The sequence below is a fragment of the Melospiza melodia genome, chromosome 7 (assembly GCF_035770615.1).
Source record: "Melospiza melodia melodia isolate bMelMel2 chromosome 7, bMelMel2.pri, whole genome shotgun sequence".
NCBI lineage: Eukaryota > Metazoa > Chordata > Aves > Passeriformes > Passerellidae > Melospiza > Melospiza melodia.
In genome coordinates, this window is record NC_086200.1 from 29558683 (window position 1) to 29575812 (window position 17130).

The 17130-nt window shown below is 60.9% G+C and overlaps 3 protein-coding genes across 7 annotated transcripts; 1 reads left to right on the forward strand and 2 right to left on the reverse strand.

Moving 5' to 3' along the window:
• Positions 1 to 150: 150 nt before the first annotated feature.
• On the reverse strand, positions 151 to 2648 carry C7H19orf25 (chromosome 7 C19orf25 homolog). 5 transcript variants are annotated; one of them, XM_063161067.1, is made up of 3 exons: positions 2557 to 2648; positions 1661 to 1838; positions 151 to 1118 (listed from the first exon to the last, which is right to left on the reverse strand). In XM_063161067.1, the coding sequence occupies exons 2-3, from the start codon at positions 1809 to 1811 to the stop codon at positions 937 to 939; spliced, it is 333 nt and encodes a 110-aa protein (XP_063017137.1). In that variant the 5' UTR covers positions 1812 to 1838; positions 2557 to 2648; the 3' UTR covers positions 151 to 936. The 5 variants fall into 5 exon arrangements, with proteins under 5 accessions (XP_063017137.1, XP_063017135.1, XP_063017136.1 ...); XM_063161065.1 differs by having other exon boundaries at positions 2509 to 2602; XM_063161066.1 differs by having other exon boundaries at positions 2533 to 2587.
• A 25-nt stretch (positions 2649 to 2673) lies between these two features.
• On the reverse strand, positions 2674 to 7859 carry REEP6 (receptor accessory protein 6). The gene is given in 6 exon segments (XM_063161069.1): positions 2674 to 3121; positions 3702 to 3845; positions 3848 to 3869; positions 4451 to 4589; positions 5110 to 5212; positions 7696 to 7859. Coding segments are annotated over 6 exon segments (555 nt in total). The 5' UTR covers positions 7802 to 7859; the 3' UTR covers positions 2674 to 3080.
• Positions 7800 to 17043, forward strand: PCSK4 (proprotein convertase subtilisin/kexin type 4). Its single transcript, XM_063161322.1, is given in 16 exon segments — positions 7800 to 8231; positions 8635 to 8740; positions 9188 to 9318; positions 9865 to 9993; positions 11905 to 11981; positions 12062 to 12150; positions 12918 to 13066; positions 13068 to 13091; positions 13164 to 13376; positions 14363 to 14463; positions 14718 to 14821; positions 14917 to 15034; positions 15155 to 15325; positions 15520 to 15644; positions 16405 to 16524; positions 16596 to 17043. Coding segments are annotated over 16 exon segments (2478 nt in total). The 3' UTR covers positions 16985 to 17043.
• The last annotated feature ends 87 nt before the right edge of the window (positions 17044 to 17130 follow it).

Sequence of the window (17130 nt, forward strand, 5' to 3'; positions counted from 1 at the left end):
GACAGCAGCGGGGCACGGATGCAGCTCAGGGGAGGCAGGAAGGGGAAGAAGCACCCACAAGGTCACACCTGTGAGGGTGGGAAACACCCACAGCCTCCCCAGCGCTCAGAGCAGACAAAAAGCAGCACCTCCAGCTGCCAAAAATGGGGGTTTGTGAGATTTGTGCTGGGTGACCCATTCCCACCACCTTTATTAGCAAAACAGGGCAGTTTTCCACACCACGGGGCGGTGCTGGCCCCCCAACCAGCCCCCTTTATGGAGGCCCCTCAGTTCGTCCCCTTGGGCGGGACCCTCCTGGCCCCGCTCCTTGGGCAGGACCTCAGGCTGGCCAGCAGCCGCTGGAAGAAGAACTCGTTCGTGTATTCCAGCGGGACCAGGTGCTGCAGGAACGGCGGCACCTCGGCTCTGCTGACCCCCACGCACACGGGCACCACCCTGGGGCCGCGCTGCTGCTGCTGCTGGATGCTGTGGAACAGGTTCCACTGGGACACGCGCTGGCACCAGCGGTCACGCAGCGACTTGGCCGAGAGGAGCAGGATGGCCACACGGCTGGCCTCGATGGCCTCCACGGCCGTCAGGATGACGGAGGTCCCGGCCACCCGGTCCTGGTGCTCGGTGAAGCCCCGGAATCCCTCCTGCCTGAGGCGCTCGGCGATGTGCTCGGCGATGGGGTCATCCTCGGGGAAGTACCAGAGGGAAAAGTCGTAGGGAGGAGAGGATGTGGCACCCACGAGGGACATGGCAGCCGGTTCGGGGGCACAAGGAGGGGTGCAGGCCGTTGTCGCAGCACCGGGAAGGTGCCACCGTGCCGGTCTGGCAGATCACGGTATTCCCTGGGAAAAGCTCACTGGGGCTGTGCTGCCAAATCCGGATTTTCGCGACGCAAACGGCGTTGGGAAGGTGAAACCACAGCGTGGAGGCGCCCAGCACGGTCCCTCAGAACGCTTTCTGCCTCATCTCAGCAATGCCGCGCTGCAGCGCCTCCCCGACCCTCTGCAGCTCCCGGCGCCGCTCCCGCAGCTGCTCCCGGGACTGCTGCAGCCGCTGGTTCATCCCCACGTAGGAGCGGATCTGCCGGTACAGCCGCTCCCGCTCCTCGGCCGCGGGCTCGGGGCAGCCTGGCGGGGGCAGAGCCGGGGCTCAGCGGGGCTGGGGGGGTCCCCATGTGCCCTCATTCCCCATCGAGGGCTCACCTGGGGGGCTCAGAGGGTCCCCACGCCCCCCATTCCCCATCGAGGGCTCACCTGGGGGGCTCAGAGGGTCCCCATGTCCCCCCATTCCCCATCGAGGGCTCACCTGGGGGGGCTCAGAGGGTCCCCATGTCCCCCCATTCCCCATCGAGGGCTCACCTGGGGGGCTCAGAGGGTCCCCATGTCCCCCCATTCCCCATCGAGGGCTCACCTGGGGGGCTCAGAGGGTCCCCATGTCCCCCCATTCCCCAGCGAGGGCTCACCTAGGGGGGCTCAGAGGGTCCCCACGCCCCCTATTCCCCATCGAGGGCTCACCTGGGGGGGCTCAGAGGGTCCCCACGCCCCCTATTCCCCATCGAGGGCTCACCTGGGGGGGCTCAGAGGGTCCCCACGCCCCCTATTCCCCATCGAGGGCTCACCTGGGGGGCTCAGAGGGTCCCCACGCCCCCCATTCCCCAGCGAGGGCTCACCTGGAGCGGGGCCTGGGGGGTCCAGGGGGGGCTCGGCGGGCAGGACGAACACGGGGTCGGAGGGCAGCGTGCCCTGCACGTCCGCCAGGATCTGCTCGGCGCTGGGGGGCTCAGGGCGGGTGGGCAGCACCCGCTTGGCCTTGGAGCTCATCCCGGGGGAGGCTCATGTGGGGAGGGGCTGCGGAACGGGGAGGGGTGGGGGGGAGGTGAGGGCGCTGCCACTCCGGACGGACAGACAGACAGACAGACAGCTCCCCTTTTCTATCCCCTCAAGACGGACAGACCCCCAGTGCTGCCCTTTGGACAGACAGACAGACTCCCCGCAGCAGGCAGAGCCCCCTCACTGTACTCCCGGATGGACAAACAGAAACACCCCCATCTTCACCTCCGGACAGACAGACAGACAGACAGACAGCTCTCCTTTTCTATCCCCCCCCCACCCAAGACGGACAGACCGACCCCCTGTGCTGCCCTTTGGACAGACAGACGGACAGACTGCCCGCAGCAGGCAGAGCTCCCCCCCAAACAGAACAAATAGAAACCCCCTCCCCACCTTCCCCTCCGGACAGGCAGACAGACGGACGGACGGACGGACACCTGCCTGCCTCCCAAACAAGACACACAGATCCCCTGCGCTGCCCCACTTCCCCAGACAGACCGACTCCCTTCCCCCCCCCCCAGACGGACTCCCTCACCCCGCCCTTCCAACGGACAGACAGACGGACAGACGCCACCCCCGCCGCTGGACGGACAGACAGACAGACAGACAGAGCCCCGCACAGATAAACCGGCCCCCTCCGCCCCCCGCACACACAGACAGAGCCCCCTGTTCCCCCCACCGGACAGACCGACACCTCGGACCGCACACGGACCGACAGACGGACGGACAGACCGACCCCTCTATGCCGGCCGCACTTCCGGACACGTCATCAGACAAGCCCCGCCCCTCCACCAAAGGCTCCGCCCCCTTTCGCTCTTAAAGGCGCCGCGCGGGGTCGCGGAACACGCGGCGCTCGGGGGGCACCGGGGTTTATTGGGGGGCTGGGGTACAACACACTCGGGCTGCAGGAACTCGGGATCCCGGGCGGGAACGGCCCGGGCTGGCCGGTACCGTCAGCAGGGCCACGGGGCCGGTACCGGCGTCTGTACGGGGGATTTCGGTGCCACAACGGAGGATGCCGGTAGCAATACCGGGAGCATGGTGCCGGTACCGGCGTCTGTATCGGGGATTTCGGTGCCAGAACGGAGGATGCCGGTAGCAATACCGGGAGCATGGTGCCGGTACCGGCGTCTGTAGTGCCGGCATGGGGGACTTCGGTGCCAGAACGGAGGATGCCGGTACCAGTACTGAAAGCATGGTGCCGGTACTGATCCCAGTACCGGAGCTGTGGTGCCGGTACCAGTGGCTCCGGTGCCACTCTTACTTCGCCTTCTCTGCCAGGTTCAGGGATGCTCTGACGCCTGCGGAGACACGGACGCCGTTAATGCCCGTTCCCGGTGTCCGGCCGGTTCCCCGCATCACCGTCCCGCTCCCTCCCGGTCCCGCTGAGCACGGCGGTCACAGCACCCGGGGGGCTCCGGAGGGGAGCCCCAGCTCGGCAGCAGCGCTAAAGGGACACTTGGGCACAGGGATGGACACACGGATGGACACACGGATGGCGTCTGGCTATGGAGAAGCGGGAGGGAAGCGCCTGCTCTACCCACGCCCCGGGAGAACGGGCCGGTGCTACCGGAGCAGAGCGGTTCGGGCGGTGCCGCGGCGGACACGGGGCTCGGCCCGGCCCCCGCGGCTCGGTACCTACGGGCAGGCTGGGCTGCGGGGCCACCCCGGCCGCCAGCCGGGCTCTGCTCTTGGCCAGAGTGTGCAGGACTGCACCGTGCAGCACAGGGAGGAGAGAGAGGTTAGAGAGGGCACCGTGACCCCTCGAGCACCCAGAAACAATCACTCGCGGTTAATTAACATTAACGAGCTGCCCAGCGCCCCTGAGCTGGGCAAACCTGGGCACGGAGCAGGTGGAGGGGACAGGGGGAGAGGAGTCACCTTCTCGGGTGACACTGGAGGCCGCGTCCAGGGCCCTGGTGCCGATGCCACCCATCATGTTGTCCACGGCTTGGTGGTGCTTGAGGAAGAAGGGTCGGATGACGCTGTGGTAGATGAGCTGGGAGCCGTTCCAGGGCACCGGGCCATGCACCACACCAGGAACAGGCACTGCGGGCACAGGGGGGGCTCAGCGCTCCAGGGACCCCCAGCTCACTGGAGATCCCAGATCCGGGCTGGGTGCGGCCCCTCTGATGCTTCGAGTTTTAGCTTTCATATTTTCCACATTCTGTACTAGTTTGTAACTCTGAACTTCATTTAAAGCAAGTTCTCCTCACAGCTCAGTCACACAAAATCCTTTTGCAGTCCCAGAACCAAGGACAGCACTGCAACTCAGGCCCAAAAAGTGCAAACAACAGGGAGCAATCTGGGAGGGTGGGACGGCACAACCTGGAGCTGTGATTGAACAATTAACCCCAATATGGAAACAGACCAAAACTTATAAAAGTGTGAAAACTCACGACCCGCCATCCAGCTTGGGTGTAGCCTTGGCTGGGTTCTTACACTGCCCAAGGTGAACCCTTTTAATAAATCCCTACTTAATTCCTTTAACTCTGTTAACCTAACTCTGTTCCAGGGAGCCTCTTTGGGCATCACCACCCACCAGAGCCCAGCACACCCAGCTCCTCCCGTCCAGCCCTGGCATGGGAGGAGCCCGGGACAGCCTCGGCAGGGGAGGAGCTCAGCGTTACCTTCCCAGCGTAGTAGAAGGGGAACCAGTAGAGGAAAAGGTCGGAGAAGAACTCGGCGATGCTGAAAACGCCGTAGACCACCCAGTACGTGAGCCACATGGTGTCATCCTCCTTGCTGCTGCTCTCGATGGCCTTGATGCTGTGGAAGGAAAAAGGAAAAGGGAAATGGGGAAAGGAAAGGGGAGGAAAGGGGAGGAAAGGGGAGGAAAGGGGAGGAAAGGAAAGGAAAGGAAAGGAAAGGAAAGGAAAGGAAAGGAAAGGAAAGGAAAGGAAAGGAAGGAAAGGAAAGGAAAGGAAAGGAAAGGAAAGGAAAGGAAAGGAAAGGAAAGGAAAGGAAAGGAAAGGAAAGGAAAGGAGAAGGAGAGGAAGAAGGAGAGGAAGAAGGAGAGGAAGAAGGAGAGGAAGAAGAGAAGGAAAGGAAGAAGGAAAGGAAGAAGGAAAGGCAAGAAGGAAAGGAAGGACACAGCTGCTTCAGCCCTGGGCTGATCACCTCCCCAAACCCTCCACACCCCATAGGGAACCTGCCCACTGCACTGGCACGGTCCCAGCGTTTCCAGGAAGGTCTCAAGAGCTTCCCAGCCATCATTGCCTCTCGAGTGAGCAGGCAGACCCTCAGCCAAGGGCGGGCAGCGCTCTCCAGGTGTGGGCCAGGTACTTACGAGACGTAGGCGGGGTAGACGAAGCCGATGATGTTGCAGAGCAGGGAAGCGCCGTAGCCGAACATGAGGTAGAGCCCCAGGAAAGTCACGGAGCCTGCGGGGACAGGGGACAGTCTGGAGCCTGCTGCCACCACGGGAGACCCCTGAGCTGGGTCTCCTGAGTGGGATTCTCAACCCAGAGAATGGGAATGGGGCGTGGCAGGGGGGTAACTGTCGCAGACATCTTTGATGAAAAATCCTTTCTTAGGATTTTTCCTCCTGAGGAAGCTGGGAGGCCTCAGGAACAAAATGTAAACATTGATTATCTGCTGCTGTGGAGTGCAACAGGTAGAGTTTTGATTAGCCTATGTTGGTTGTTTCTAATTAATGGCCAGTCACAGTGAGCTGGCTCAGACAGAGAATCCATGCCACAAACCTTTGTTATCATTCTTTTCTATTCTATTCTATTCTATTCTATTCTATTCTATTCTATTCTATTCTATTCTATTCTATTCTATTCTATTCTATTCTATTCTATTCTATTCTATTCCATTCCATTCTTAGCCAGCCTTCTGAGATGAAACCTTTCCTTCTATTCTTTTCAGTATACTTTTAATGTATGTATATCATAAAATAATAAACCAAGCCTTCTGAAACATGGAGCCAACATTCCCGTCTCTTCCCTCACCTGAAAACCCCGGTGAACATGGCCACAGGTAACGACCACCCCCCCGTTAATTCAGATGCTCGGTGGGACGGGGCACGTGGCGGAGCCTGCTCCTCCCCGGGGCACCCGTGAGCCGCTCCTGTCACCGTCTGTCCCCTCCCCTGGCTCGGAGGGGACTTTTACCAGCCCAACCTCGCCGCGCTCTCGGCCCTTGGAGCGGGGCCAGCGCGGCAGGAACCGGAGACGCTGACGACACACCCATGGTCCAAAGTCAAGGCTCCGCTCGTCTCCCCCGCTCGGCGTTCCCCGAGCGAGCCGCGGCTCAAGGACGAGCCCCGCTGCCGGATCGGGCTCCTCCCGCCGCCGCAGCAAGGCTTGGCTGCCCTGGGAGCGGCAATGCAACCCCGCTGCCCTGCTGCTGCCGCTCAATTAGATCGCTCAATTAATTAAATGCGAGCCGCAGCCTAATGGTGGAACCTGCCCAGCGCTCGCTGGAGGCCGGGGAAGGTGGGACAGGGAGGTTTTGGGGTGGAAAGCGCCACAGAGCCCTGCTCGCATCAGGAAAACTTCAGGGATATTTGGGATGGAGCGATTTGTGCAGCCCGGCACATGAACAAACTCCGCAGCAGCAGCAAGCCAGCTGGGAATTAACCTGTGTGGGTGAATTAAAGTCCTTGTCGGGCTCGGAGGGAGGATAATCCCAGCTCTGCTCGCTGCAGCATTCCTGGGCAGGAATTTATTAGTTATAAAGTAATGCGGCCCCGATCCGGGCACCCGCAGCACGGAGACGGGCAGGAGCAGCGCGGCTTTGGAGCGATCCCAAACCGCCCTCCGAGCAGGGCAGGCAGGTCCAGGCAGTGCTGGGTTTCACTCCCCAAGAGCCTTAGAAGGGATTTCGCAGGATTTGAAGCCCCAGAGAAATTTATGTAACAGCAAAAGCCCAGGGAGAGGCTTTGCTGGGGGAGAAGTTGGAGTGGTGCTGCCCAGAGGTTGCTCCAAACCCCAGCCCAAGGTTCAAACACAAATTAGGGATTGCTCCAGAGCTATGAGAGGGAGAAATTGGGAATTTTAGTTCAGCAACATTGAACTAAACAATGAACTAATGAACTTCTCCATTCCAGGACAGGGATCCAGAATGCAGAACCATTCCTTTTTGGTGTGTCCACTCTTGTTCTACCATTACACCTGAGCCTTACCAAATCCCCAGGATTGTTTTGCTTGAGTGGCACCACATCCAAACCCAACCTGCACAGCAGCTCGTGCTCCTCCACGGACACTCTTCCCCTCAGAGTGGGAGCACCAGCCCTGCTGCAGGTGAAGGGCCAGGAAATCACACCTGGAGGCCAAAGGCTCCCAAGGAGGGACACAGCAAACAGGGAAGCCTGAGCCCTCCCGGGAGGTTTGATATGAAATCTCGATATGGAGGGCGGGGATGAGGCCGGTTCAAGTTGGCAGAGAGGGCACAGGGCCGAGGGTCAGGGGAGAGGATCCCCGGGGAGAATCCGGCTGGCTCCTCATTAATGAACAACAGGGATCCGGGTAAAGGCCGGGTGCCCACGGTCCCCACGGTGGGACACGGGGACAAACTCCCATCCCCAGTGCCCCATCTGACCCACCACAATCTGGGGCTTTCACGCAGAATGGGGACCCCCCGTCAGAGGCAGGGGTCTCGAGGGTCTCTCTGACACTCGGACCCTGCTGCCTTTAGGATTTGGGGATTTGGTGCCTGGCAAGGAGGGGGCAGCGCGGTGACAGCGATGTCACCCCCGGCACCCCCTCCCAGCCCGGCCCCGCTCCGCACCCAAAACAGGGCAGTCCTGCCTGCCCACTCCATGCTGAGCCCAGAGCCACGGCGAGCAGCCGCCACGGCGCCCCACCGTACGGGGCAGAACGGGAGAACCGGGGGAGGCCCCGCGGTAACGGTCGCACCCTGAGGCCAGGGTAGAGCCGTTGGACGCCGGTGCGGGCTTCCAGATGCGCCAGCAGGTCGCCGATCGGGCCGGGGCTGTGGAGGAAGCGCTCCAGGCGCTGCTGCAGGGCGGCCATGGCGGCGATGCGGGAGCTGGAGCGGCCCCGGTCCGACCCCGACCCCGACCCCGGCCCCGGTCAGCGCGGCGGGGGGGGGCGTGGCCAGCGGCAGATGGGCGGTGCAAACCGGAAGGCGTGGCCAATGGGAAGGCGGGGCGGGGGTCGAGGAGGGCCAATGAGGCGAGGCCGTGCGGGGGGCGGGGCGGACGCCGCTGCCATGGCAACGCGCGCAGTGGCCTCATGGCGGCTCGGCCCGGGCCCGGCCCGGCGCTGGCGCTGTCGCTGTTCCCGGTGCTGGTGGCGCTGCTCGTGGTGGCCGCCAGCGCCTCTCCGGGCCCCGCCAGGCCCCCCCCGCGTCTACCTGAGCAGCTGGGCTGTGCGGGTGGCGGCGGGGCTGCGGGACGCTCGGGACTTGGCCCGCCGGCACGGGCTGCTCTACCTGGGTCAGGTGCGGCCTGGGCGGGCCCAGCTCGCCCCGTGTGGCCCCTGGCCCAACTCACCCCCTGTGCCCCTGGTCCGATCTTCTCGCTCATACCCGCCCTGTGCAACCACTTTGTCCCCTTCGCTTGTCCATGGGCAGGGATATCGTTCATTAGGCCACATTGCTCCGAGCCCCGTCCAACATTTCCTCTCAAACACGTCCTGGAATTTGGGAATCCTGTGCCAGCATCCCCCACACCTCAGAGCAAACGGCCTCTGAGCATGCAGAGGACACCCAGCCCCTCCCCAGGACTCCATTCTGTCCCCCCAAGTGACACTTTCTGCCTGTCCTGCACCGCAGTGTTGAATTTGCCATCCTGACCTCCACAGCTGCCCCTGGCAAAGCTCAGAGCGGCTCTTTGTGCCCGCAGGTGATGGAGGGAGAGCCCTTCTACCACTTCAGCCACCGTGGCACCAGGCAGAGAGCCCTGAGCAGGCACTGGGGGTGGCACATGCGGCTCTCCAGGGACCCCCCAGGTAGGGAGGAGGAGTGTGATGGTGCTCACAGGGGTCTCAGGCTGAGGGAAGAGACGACTTCATGTTTCAGAAGGGTTGATTTATTATTTTATGATATGTACTACATTGAAACTATACTAAAAGAATAGAAGAAAAGGTTTCATCAGAAGGCTAGCTAAGAATAGAATAGGAAAGAATGATACAAAGATTTGTGGCATGGATTCTCTGTCTGAGCCAGCTCACTGTGACCGGCCATTAATTAGAAACAACCAACATAGGCTAATCAAAACTCTACCTGTTGCACTCCACAGCAGCAGATAATCAATGTTTACATTTTGTTCCTGAGGCCTCTCAGCTTTTCAGGAGGAGGAATCCTAAGGAAAGGATTTCTCATCAAAGATGTCTGTGACAGAGCAGGACACAGGGAGCCGGGGCACAGCTGTGGCAGGCCCTGCCTGGCACCCACAGCGCTGCTCCGTGCCCAGGTGCTGTGGTTTGAGCAGCAGACGCTGAAGAGGCGCTCCAGGAGAGGTGCCCAGGGTGTGCCACGCTCCAGCGTGGTGCCCACGGATCCCTGGTTCCCCAAGCAGTGGTACATGGTGAGAATGGGCTCCTTCCCCTCCTCATCCCCACCCCAGTCACGGCATGGAGGAGAGCAGCGGTGCATCCAGTGCCACCTCCCTGCTGGGCACCATCCCAGAGGGCACAGGATTGCTCTGGGTTGTTCTGGGACATCCACAGTGGGAGAGAGCCCACAGCCCCTCTGGTCTCTGTTCACTGCACACCGATGAAGTTCTTCCTTCTGTGCAGGGGGAATTTCTGGGACCAGTCCCTGCCCTGGTTCCTCTGGTGCCATTTCTGCACACAGGGACACCCAGGGCCCCTCTCAAGGCCGAGCACCCCCAGCTCCCTCAGCTTTTCTTTGTCAGGATGCTCCAACCCCATCCTCACCCTTGTGACCCTCCACTGGACCCACTCCACATCCACAGCACCCCAGAGGTGCCTCGGGCTGGGCAGAGGGGCAGGATCCCTCCCTGCCCCTGGCAATGCCCTTCTCAGGCCACAAAGCCATCTAACACCGGCAGTGATGAGGCAGCAGGGCTCTGAGGTGACCCCTGCCAATCAAATCTAATCTGTTTTTCCAGAACAACGACATCCACCCTGACCTGAACATCCTCACGGCGTGGAGCAGAGGCTACACGGGGCTGGGGGTGGTGCTGACTGTGCTGGATGATGGGCTGGAGAAGGATCATCCCGACCTGGCTGCCAACTACGTAAATATGGGGGTGTCCAGGGAACTGGGAAGGGGGGAAAGCCTTCATCCCATCCCTAGCACTGTGAGGAGGGAGTTTGAGGGGTCAATTCCTTCATCCCATCCCTGGAACTGTGAGGAAGGAGTTTGAGGGGTCAATTCCTCATCCCATCCCTGGAACTGCAAGGAAGGAGTTTGAGGGGTCAATTCCTTCATCCCATCCCTGGAACTGTGAGGAAGGAGTTTGAGGGGTCAATTCCTTCATCCCATCCCTGGAACTGTGAGGAGGGAGTTTGAGGGGTCAATTCCTTCATCCCATCCCTGGAGCTGTGAGGAAGGAGTTTGAGGGGTCAATTCCTTCATCCCATCCCTAGAACTGTGAGGAAGGAGTTTGAGGGGTCAATTCCTTCATCCCATCCCTGGAACTGTGAGGAGGGAGTTTGAGGGGTCAATTCCTTCATCCCATCCCTGGCTTTGTGCAGAGGGAGCTCAGGGAGTCAATTCCTTCATCCTGGCACTGTGCAGAGAGAGCTTGGGGGTTCAATTCCTTCACCCCAGCCCTGGAATTATGCAGAGAAAGCTCAGAGGGTCAATTCCTTCACCCTGGCACTGTGCAGAGGGAATTCAGCCTCTCCAGGGCTGGATCCAAGGTTTGGAGCCTCCCTCAGTGCAATCTCACACTGAGGAGGAAATGTTTGGACTTGTGCACGCTCTGGAGCCCCCAAATTGGTGTAATTACAGCAAGCTGCAAAGCCAGTACAGCTGGTAAAGCCTCCTGTGCTGCACAGGGAAAGGAAGGGAAGGAAATTCTGGGGGTGTGGAACACAACCAACCCTTCCCGTGGCTCCTGGCTGCTCTCCTGGGGCTGTGTGGCCAGCGAGGGTCACCCTCAGGTGACAGGGCTCTGTCAGGGGAACAGCAAAGCTGTGCTGCTTTCACCCCTTTGTGCAGAACCCCAGAGCCACTGAGGGTGGGAAAGGGATTCAGGATCACAGAGTGCAACCTGTGCCAGGTCACCAGCCCAGAGCACTGAGTGCCACCTCCAGCCCTTCCAGGGGTGGGCACTCCAAACCTGCCTGGGCCACCCTTTCCACGGGGAAATTCCTGCTGGTGTCCCACCCTGAGTCTGCTCCCTCTTGTCAAGGCCTGAGCTCCTTTCCATGGGGAAATTCCTGCTGATATCCCCACTGGCCCACTCTGAGGCTGTTCCCTGGGCATCCTTTCCATGGGGAAATTCCTGCTGGTGTCCCACCCTGAGTCTGCTCCCTCTTGTCAAGGCCTGAGCACCTTTTCCATGCAGAAATTCCTCCTGGTGTCCCACCCTGAGTCTGCTCCCTCTTGTCAAGGCCTGAGCACCTTTTCCATGCAGAAATTCCTGCTGATATCCCCACCAGGCAGACCCTGAGGCTGCTCCCTGGGCCACCCTTTCCATGGGGAAATTCCTGCTGGTGTCCCACCCTGAGTCTGTTCCCTCTTGTCAAGGCCTGAGCACCTTTTCCATGCAGAAATTCCTCCTGGTGTCCCACCCTGAGTCTGTTCCCTCTTGTCAAGGCCTGAGCACCTTTTCCATGGGGAAATTCCTGCTGATGTCCCCACTGGCCCACCCTGAGGCTGCTCCCTCTTGTCCTGTTGTCCCTGAGAGCACAGCTGACTCCTCTGGCTGTCCCCTCCTGTCAAGGAGTTTTGCAGAGCCACAAGGTCCCCTCTGCTCCCCCTTTCCTCCCTCTGAGCCCCTTCCCAGCTCCCCCAGCCCCTGCTGGTGTTCCCTTTCCTCTCAGGGCTGGGTTCAGCTCCAGCTCGGGGCACGAAGGGGCCCCGCTGTCCCCGGGGCTGGCAGGCAGTGCCAGCAGCAGGCTCGGTGCCAGGCGCCTGTGCCGAGCTGTCACAGCCCTGCCAGGGCCCTTGGGACAGCCACTGCCTCCCTGTGTAACAGGACCCGCTGGCAAGTTACGACTTCAACAGCAACGACCCCGATCCACAGCCCCGATACAGCGACAGCGACAAGAACTGGTGAGTGCTGGGTCCTGCACTGAGGGGGGGGGTCGTCCCAGGCCCCCCACCCCTCACAGGGTCACTCTGCGTCCCCCCAGGCACGGGACACGCTGTGCAGGGGAAGTGGCAGCTGTGGCCAACAATGGCATCTGTGGGGCAGGCGTCGCCTACAACGCCAAAATCGGAGGTGAGAGGTTGGTCCCATGGGAGGGAAGATGGAAATGAGCTCCAGCCTCGTGTGGGGATGCAGGAGCCCAGAGGGGGATGCTCTGGGCTTTATAGGGTTGGCAGAGTAGGTGCTGCCCCATGTGAGGATGCCCTGGGCTTTACAGGGTGCCCAGGGTGGGTGCTGCCCCATTTGGGGATGCAGGAGCCCAGGGGGGGATGCTCTGGGATTTACTGGGGTAGCAAGGTGGATGCTGCCCCACCTGGGGATGCTCTGGGCCTTATAGGGTGCCCAGGGTGGGTGCTGCCCCACATAAGGATGCTCTGGGCTTTACAGGGGTGCCCAGGGTGGGTGCTGACCATTTAGGGATGCTCTGGGCATTACAGGGGTGCCCAGGGTGGGTGCTGCCCCCCCATCAGGGGTTTGATGCTCAGCCCAGCACCCAGCAGGGCAGGCTCAGACTCTGCTGTGGAAATGAGGGTGGCAAAGGGGGTTAAAATCTCCCTGGGCTTAATTACAAAAGGCTTAACGAGGAGCTTTGGGAAGTGGCTCGTGGCAGGGCACACATGGCAGGGCACAGACCCATGGGGGACTGATCTCCTTAGGGCAGGGGCATGTGAAAGCTGCTCAAAGCTCTGGGGGGCCTGGCAAGGTGTCCCCAGGCCTTGCCCTCGGGGTGGCATGTGTGTGGCTCCTGTCCCCTCGTGGCTCCTGTCCCTTTGGAGCCGCCTCAACCTTTCCTGGGTGCTGCCACCCCTCGGCCACGGCTGCCCCGTGCCTGCCCTCAGGTGTGAGGATGCTGGACGGCTCCATCATGGACATAGTGGAGGCCCAGGCCCTGAGCCTGCAGCCCCAGTACATCCACATCTACAGTGCCAGCTGGGGCCCTGAGGATGATGGCAGGACGGTGGATGGGCCTGGAGTCCTGGCTGCGGCCAGCTTTCCACAAAGGAGTCGTCCAAGTAAGCCCAGCCCTGCCCTTGGGGACACAGGGACACGAGGACACCCTGCTCACTCCCTCTGCTCTTCAACAGGGACGGGGTGGGCTCGGCTCCATCTTCATCTGGGCCTCAGGCAATGGTGGCACCAACTATGACAACTGCAACTGCGACGGGTACACCAACAGCATCTACACGGTGTCGGTGGGCAGCGTGCTGGGCGACGGGCACCGGCCCCTCTACAGCGAGAGCTGCCCTGCCATCCTCACCACCACCTACAGCAGCAGGACCACCAGCAAGGTGCAGATTGTGAGTGTCACAGCAGCAGCTCTGGGGCTGACAAAGATGCCAGCATGGGTTGGTCACAGTCTTGCTGAGCTGGGTGGCTGTGTAGAGCCCCAAAACGCAGAGGGATCTGAAAGGAGAATTTATTGAAGGTACCCAACCCCAGGGAGTTTGATTGGAAGGAGTCCTGAGACCCCTCTGTAGGAGTGTCAGGGGTAGCACAGTCAGGACAGATGGAGATGAAAGATCTCTGCAGCCAGGTCATGGAACTTGGGGTTTATTGCAAAGGGCCTGGCTGCAGGACCCTGCTGGGAGCTGCCAGCCACAGCTCAGAGCAGGCCCCAAAGAGGGAGAGAGTGATAAAGAGAGTGGTAAAGAGAGAATGAGAGAGTAAAAGAGAGGATCAGAGGGTGAGGTTCCCATTACAATACAATAAATCTTCTTCTGGTCTTGGAACTTGGGGTTCATTGCAAAGGGCCTGGGTGCAGGGTCCTGCTGGGAGCTGCAGCCACAGCTCAGAGCAGGCCTGAGAGGAGAGAGGGTGAGAGAGGATGAGAGGGTGAGAGAGTAAAAGGGGTAAGAGAGTGAAGTTCCCGTTACAATACAATAAATCTTCTCCTGTGTTGAATATTCTGATTCTCACTAACCAATCTAGTACAATATACAAATCCCTCAGCATTTCCATACAGCCTATAAGAATCATTACATTACCATACTGTGTTACATTTTAAACCCTAAAAACTCCTCTTTGGGCCCCTTCTGCCAAACTGTAGGGTCTGCTCTGACCCTTAGACATGTCTGCAAGCAGAGGGAATTGTCTGATCAAAAGGAGATTACCTTCAGCCAGCCACACCATTGTTTTCCAGTTGTTCAGTAACTAAGAGATCTCAGAGCTTGCTTTCATTTCAATCTCACTTATAGTTTCCATATTCTCAAAATCTTTTGCCAGACAATCATATTGATAAGGCTTTCCTGTTCCATCTTCCTCAACACCCCTGTGTCCCCTCCAGGTGACCACGGACCTGCACCACCGCTGCACAGACAAGCACACGGGCACCTCGGCCTCGGCCCCGCTGGCTGCAGGAATGGTGGCCCTGGCACTGGAGGCCAAGTAGGTGACACAGGGACACTGCCCAGGGAGAGCTGGGGCCCAAGCAGGGAGGAGAAAAGGGAGGGAAAGCAGGAAGGTTGGGGTGCAGAGTTGTGGGAGTGCTGTCCTCTGGAGTTCTTTGCTCCCATTTTGGTGCTGGAGGAGGTTGTGGGGGGGGGGTCAGGCCCAGATAATCGCTCTACCCACCCCACAAGAGCCAAATCTCCCCCTTAAGAACCAACCCAGACCTCTGTCCACACCCTCCTTGCTTCCAGCCCAGCCCTGACCTGGCGTGACCTGCAGCACCTGATCATCAGGGCCTCCAGACCCGCTCACCTGCAGGCAGAGGACTGGGCCGAGAACGGCGTCGGGCGCAGGGGTGAGTGCAGGGCTCGGCCTCTCAAACACCTCCCAGCAGCCCCTGGTGGCACTGAGGGCTCACGGGTCCCTTTTTGGGTGGCACCTGTGTCCCAGTGAGCCACTACTATGGCTATGGGCTGCTGGACGCGGGGCTGCTGGTGCAGGAGGCCATGACGTGGACAGGGACCCGGCCACAGGAGAAGTGCTCAGTCCAGGCCATCCAGGTCCCCAGGTAAGGGACAGTGACCCCAGCTCCAGCCTCTCACAGGCACAGGGACACAAAAAAGTGAGTCTGCTGTGCTTGGAGGCCGTAGGAGAGGGAATGTCCTCACCTGCAGCTTGTCTTTGTCAGGGACATCAGCTCCAAGCTCGTCATCTCCACGGATGCCTCCTCCTGCTCCAAGAGCATCCGCTCCCTGGAGCACGTCCAGGTGCAGCTGTCGCTGAGCTACAGCCGCAGGGGGGACCTGGTGGTGGCCCTGAGCAGCCCCATGGGCACCACGTCCACGCTGGTGACAGTGCGGTAAGGACAGAGCGGGCACCGGGGCTCCCACGGCCACCCCAGGGCCTGGAGAGTCCCAAAAAGGGCCCAAAACTCCTCAGGACCCCTGCCACGGGGAGTGTCCCCTCAGACAGAGCACAGGGTGACCCCTCAGGTCACCCCCTGCCCCTGCAGGGCCCTGGGCTGGCACTCCCAGCTCTGCTCTCCTCCTCCAGCCCCTACGACACCAGCCAGGACGGCTACCAGGACTGGACCTTCATGTCCACTCACTTCTGGGATGAGAACCCCAAGGGGATCTGGACCCTGCAGCTGGAGAACAGGGGTGATGCTGAGAACACAGGTGGGTGCCCCATTTTTCCTGGGGTCACCATGTGCTTGGTCATTCTTCCTTCCCCCTCTCCTTGGATGGGAAATTTGTTGGCTTCTCCTTCCTGGCCATGAGCCCTCCTGTGTTGGCTTTGAGGGTTTCCTTGGCCAGCGCAGGGCCAGGAGCAGGACACAACCCCAAAACTTCTAGCCCCATATCCCTCACCTGGCAGGCCCCTGTCCCTCCTGTCCCCAGCCCCCAAAGCTTCCAGGCCCATATCCCTCACCTGGCAGCCCCTCCTGTCCCCAGCCCCCAAAGCTTTCAGCCCCATGTCCCTCCTGTCCCCAGACCCCAAAGCTTCCAGCCCCCTGTCCCTCCTGTCCCCCAAAGCTTCCAGCCCCATATCCTTCACCTGGCATCCCCCTGTCCCCAGCCCCCAAAGCTTCCAGCCCCATGTCCCTCCTGTCCCCAGACCCCAAAACTTCCAGCCCCATATCTCTCACCTGGCAGCCCCTCCTGTCCCCCAAAGTTTCCAGTCCCATATCCCTCACCTGGCAGCTCCCTGTCCCTCCTGTCCCCAGCCCCCAAAGCTTCCAGCCCCATGTCCCTCCTGTCCCCCAAAGTTTCCAGTCCCATATCCCTCACCTGGCAGCCCCTCCTGTCCCTCTTGTCCCCTGTCCCCCAAAGCTTCCAGTCCCATATCCCTCACCTGGCAGCCCCCTGTCCCTCCTGTCCCCAAAGCTCCAGCCCCATGTCCCTCACCTGGCAGACCCCTGTCCCTCCTTGTGCCCAGGCCAGCTGACCACCTTCATCCTGCACCTGCATGGCACAGATGAGGACATGCCAGCCCGGTGCTCCGCAGCCACTGCCACCGACGAGTGCCTCAGGAGGGACAAGCAGGGAGCCTGTGAGGGTGAGCGAGGCTTTGTGGGGACAATGACATCGCTCTGCTCCCCAGGGCCTCACCCCAGCCTCTGTCCACAGACTGTGGCAGCTCCCTGTACATCCACCACGGCTCCTGCCTGTCCTACTGCCCCCCGCGCTACTACGGCCGGAGCCGCAGTGCCAGCCCCAGGGGCGCTGCCCTGGTGTGTGCCAGCTGCCACCCCTCCTGCTACACCTGCCAGGGCTCCTGGGCCAACAACTGCACGTCCTGTCCCTCGGGCCACACCTTCCAGGACATCACCCACACGTGCCAGGAGCCCGCAGAGGGCTCGCCCAGCCCGGCCAGGCTGCGCAGGGACCTGGTGGTTGTCACTGTCCTGGCCTGCAGCAGCCTGGTTCTGGCAGGGGTGCTCTACCCCACCTACAGGGTGGGTTTCCGTGCTGGCAAAGGTGCCCTGTGCTGTCCCCGGGCCAGGAGGACAGTGTGACACCAGGGACAGGGCAGGGATGCTTCCTGCCTTCCCGAATAAACCCGTTGTTGCCTTTCCTTTCCAAGGGTGATTCCCCTTCCCGGCAGCGCCTGTGAGGGGACAGTGATGGATTCCCCTTCCCAGCTGTGCGAGGGGACAGTGGT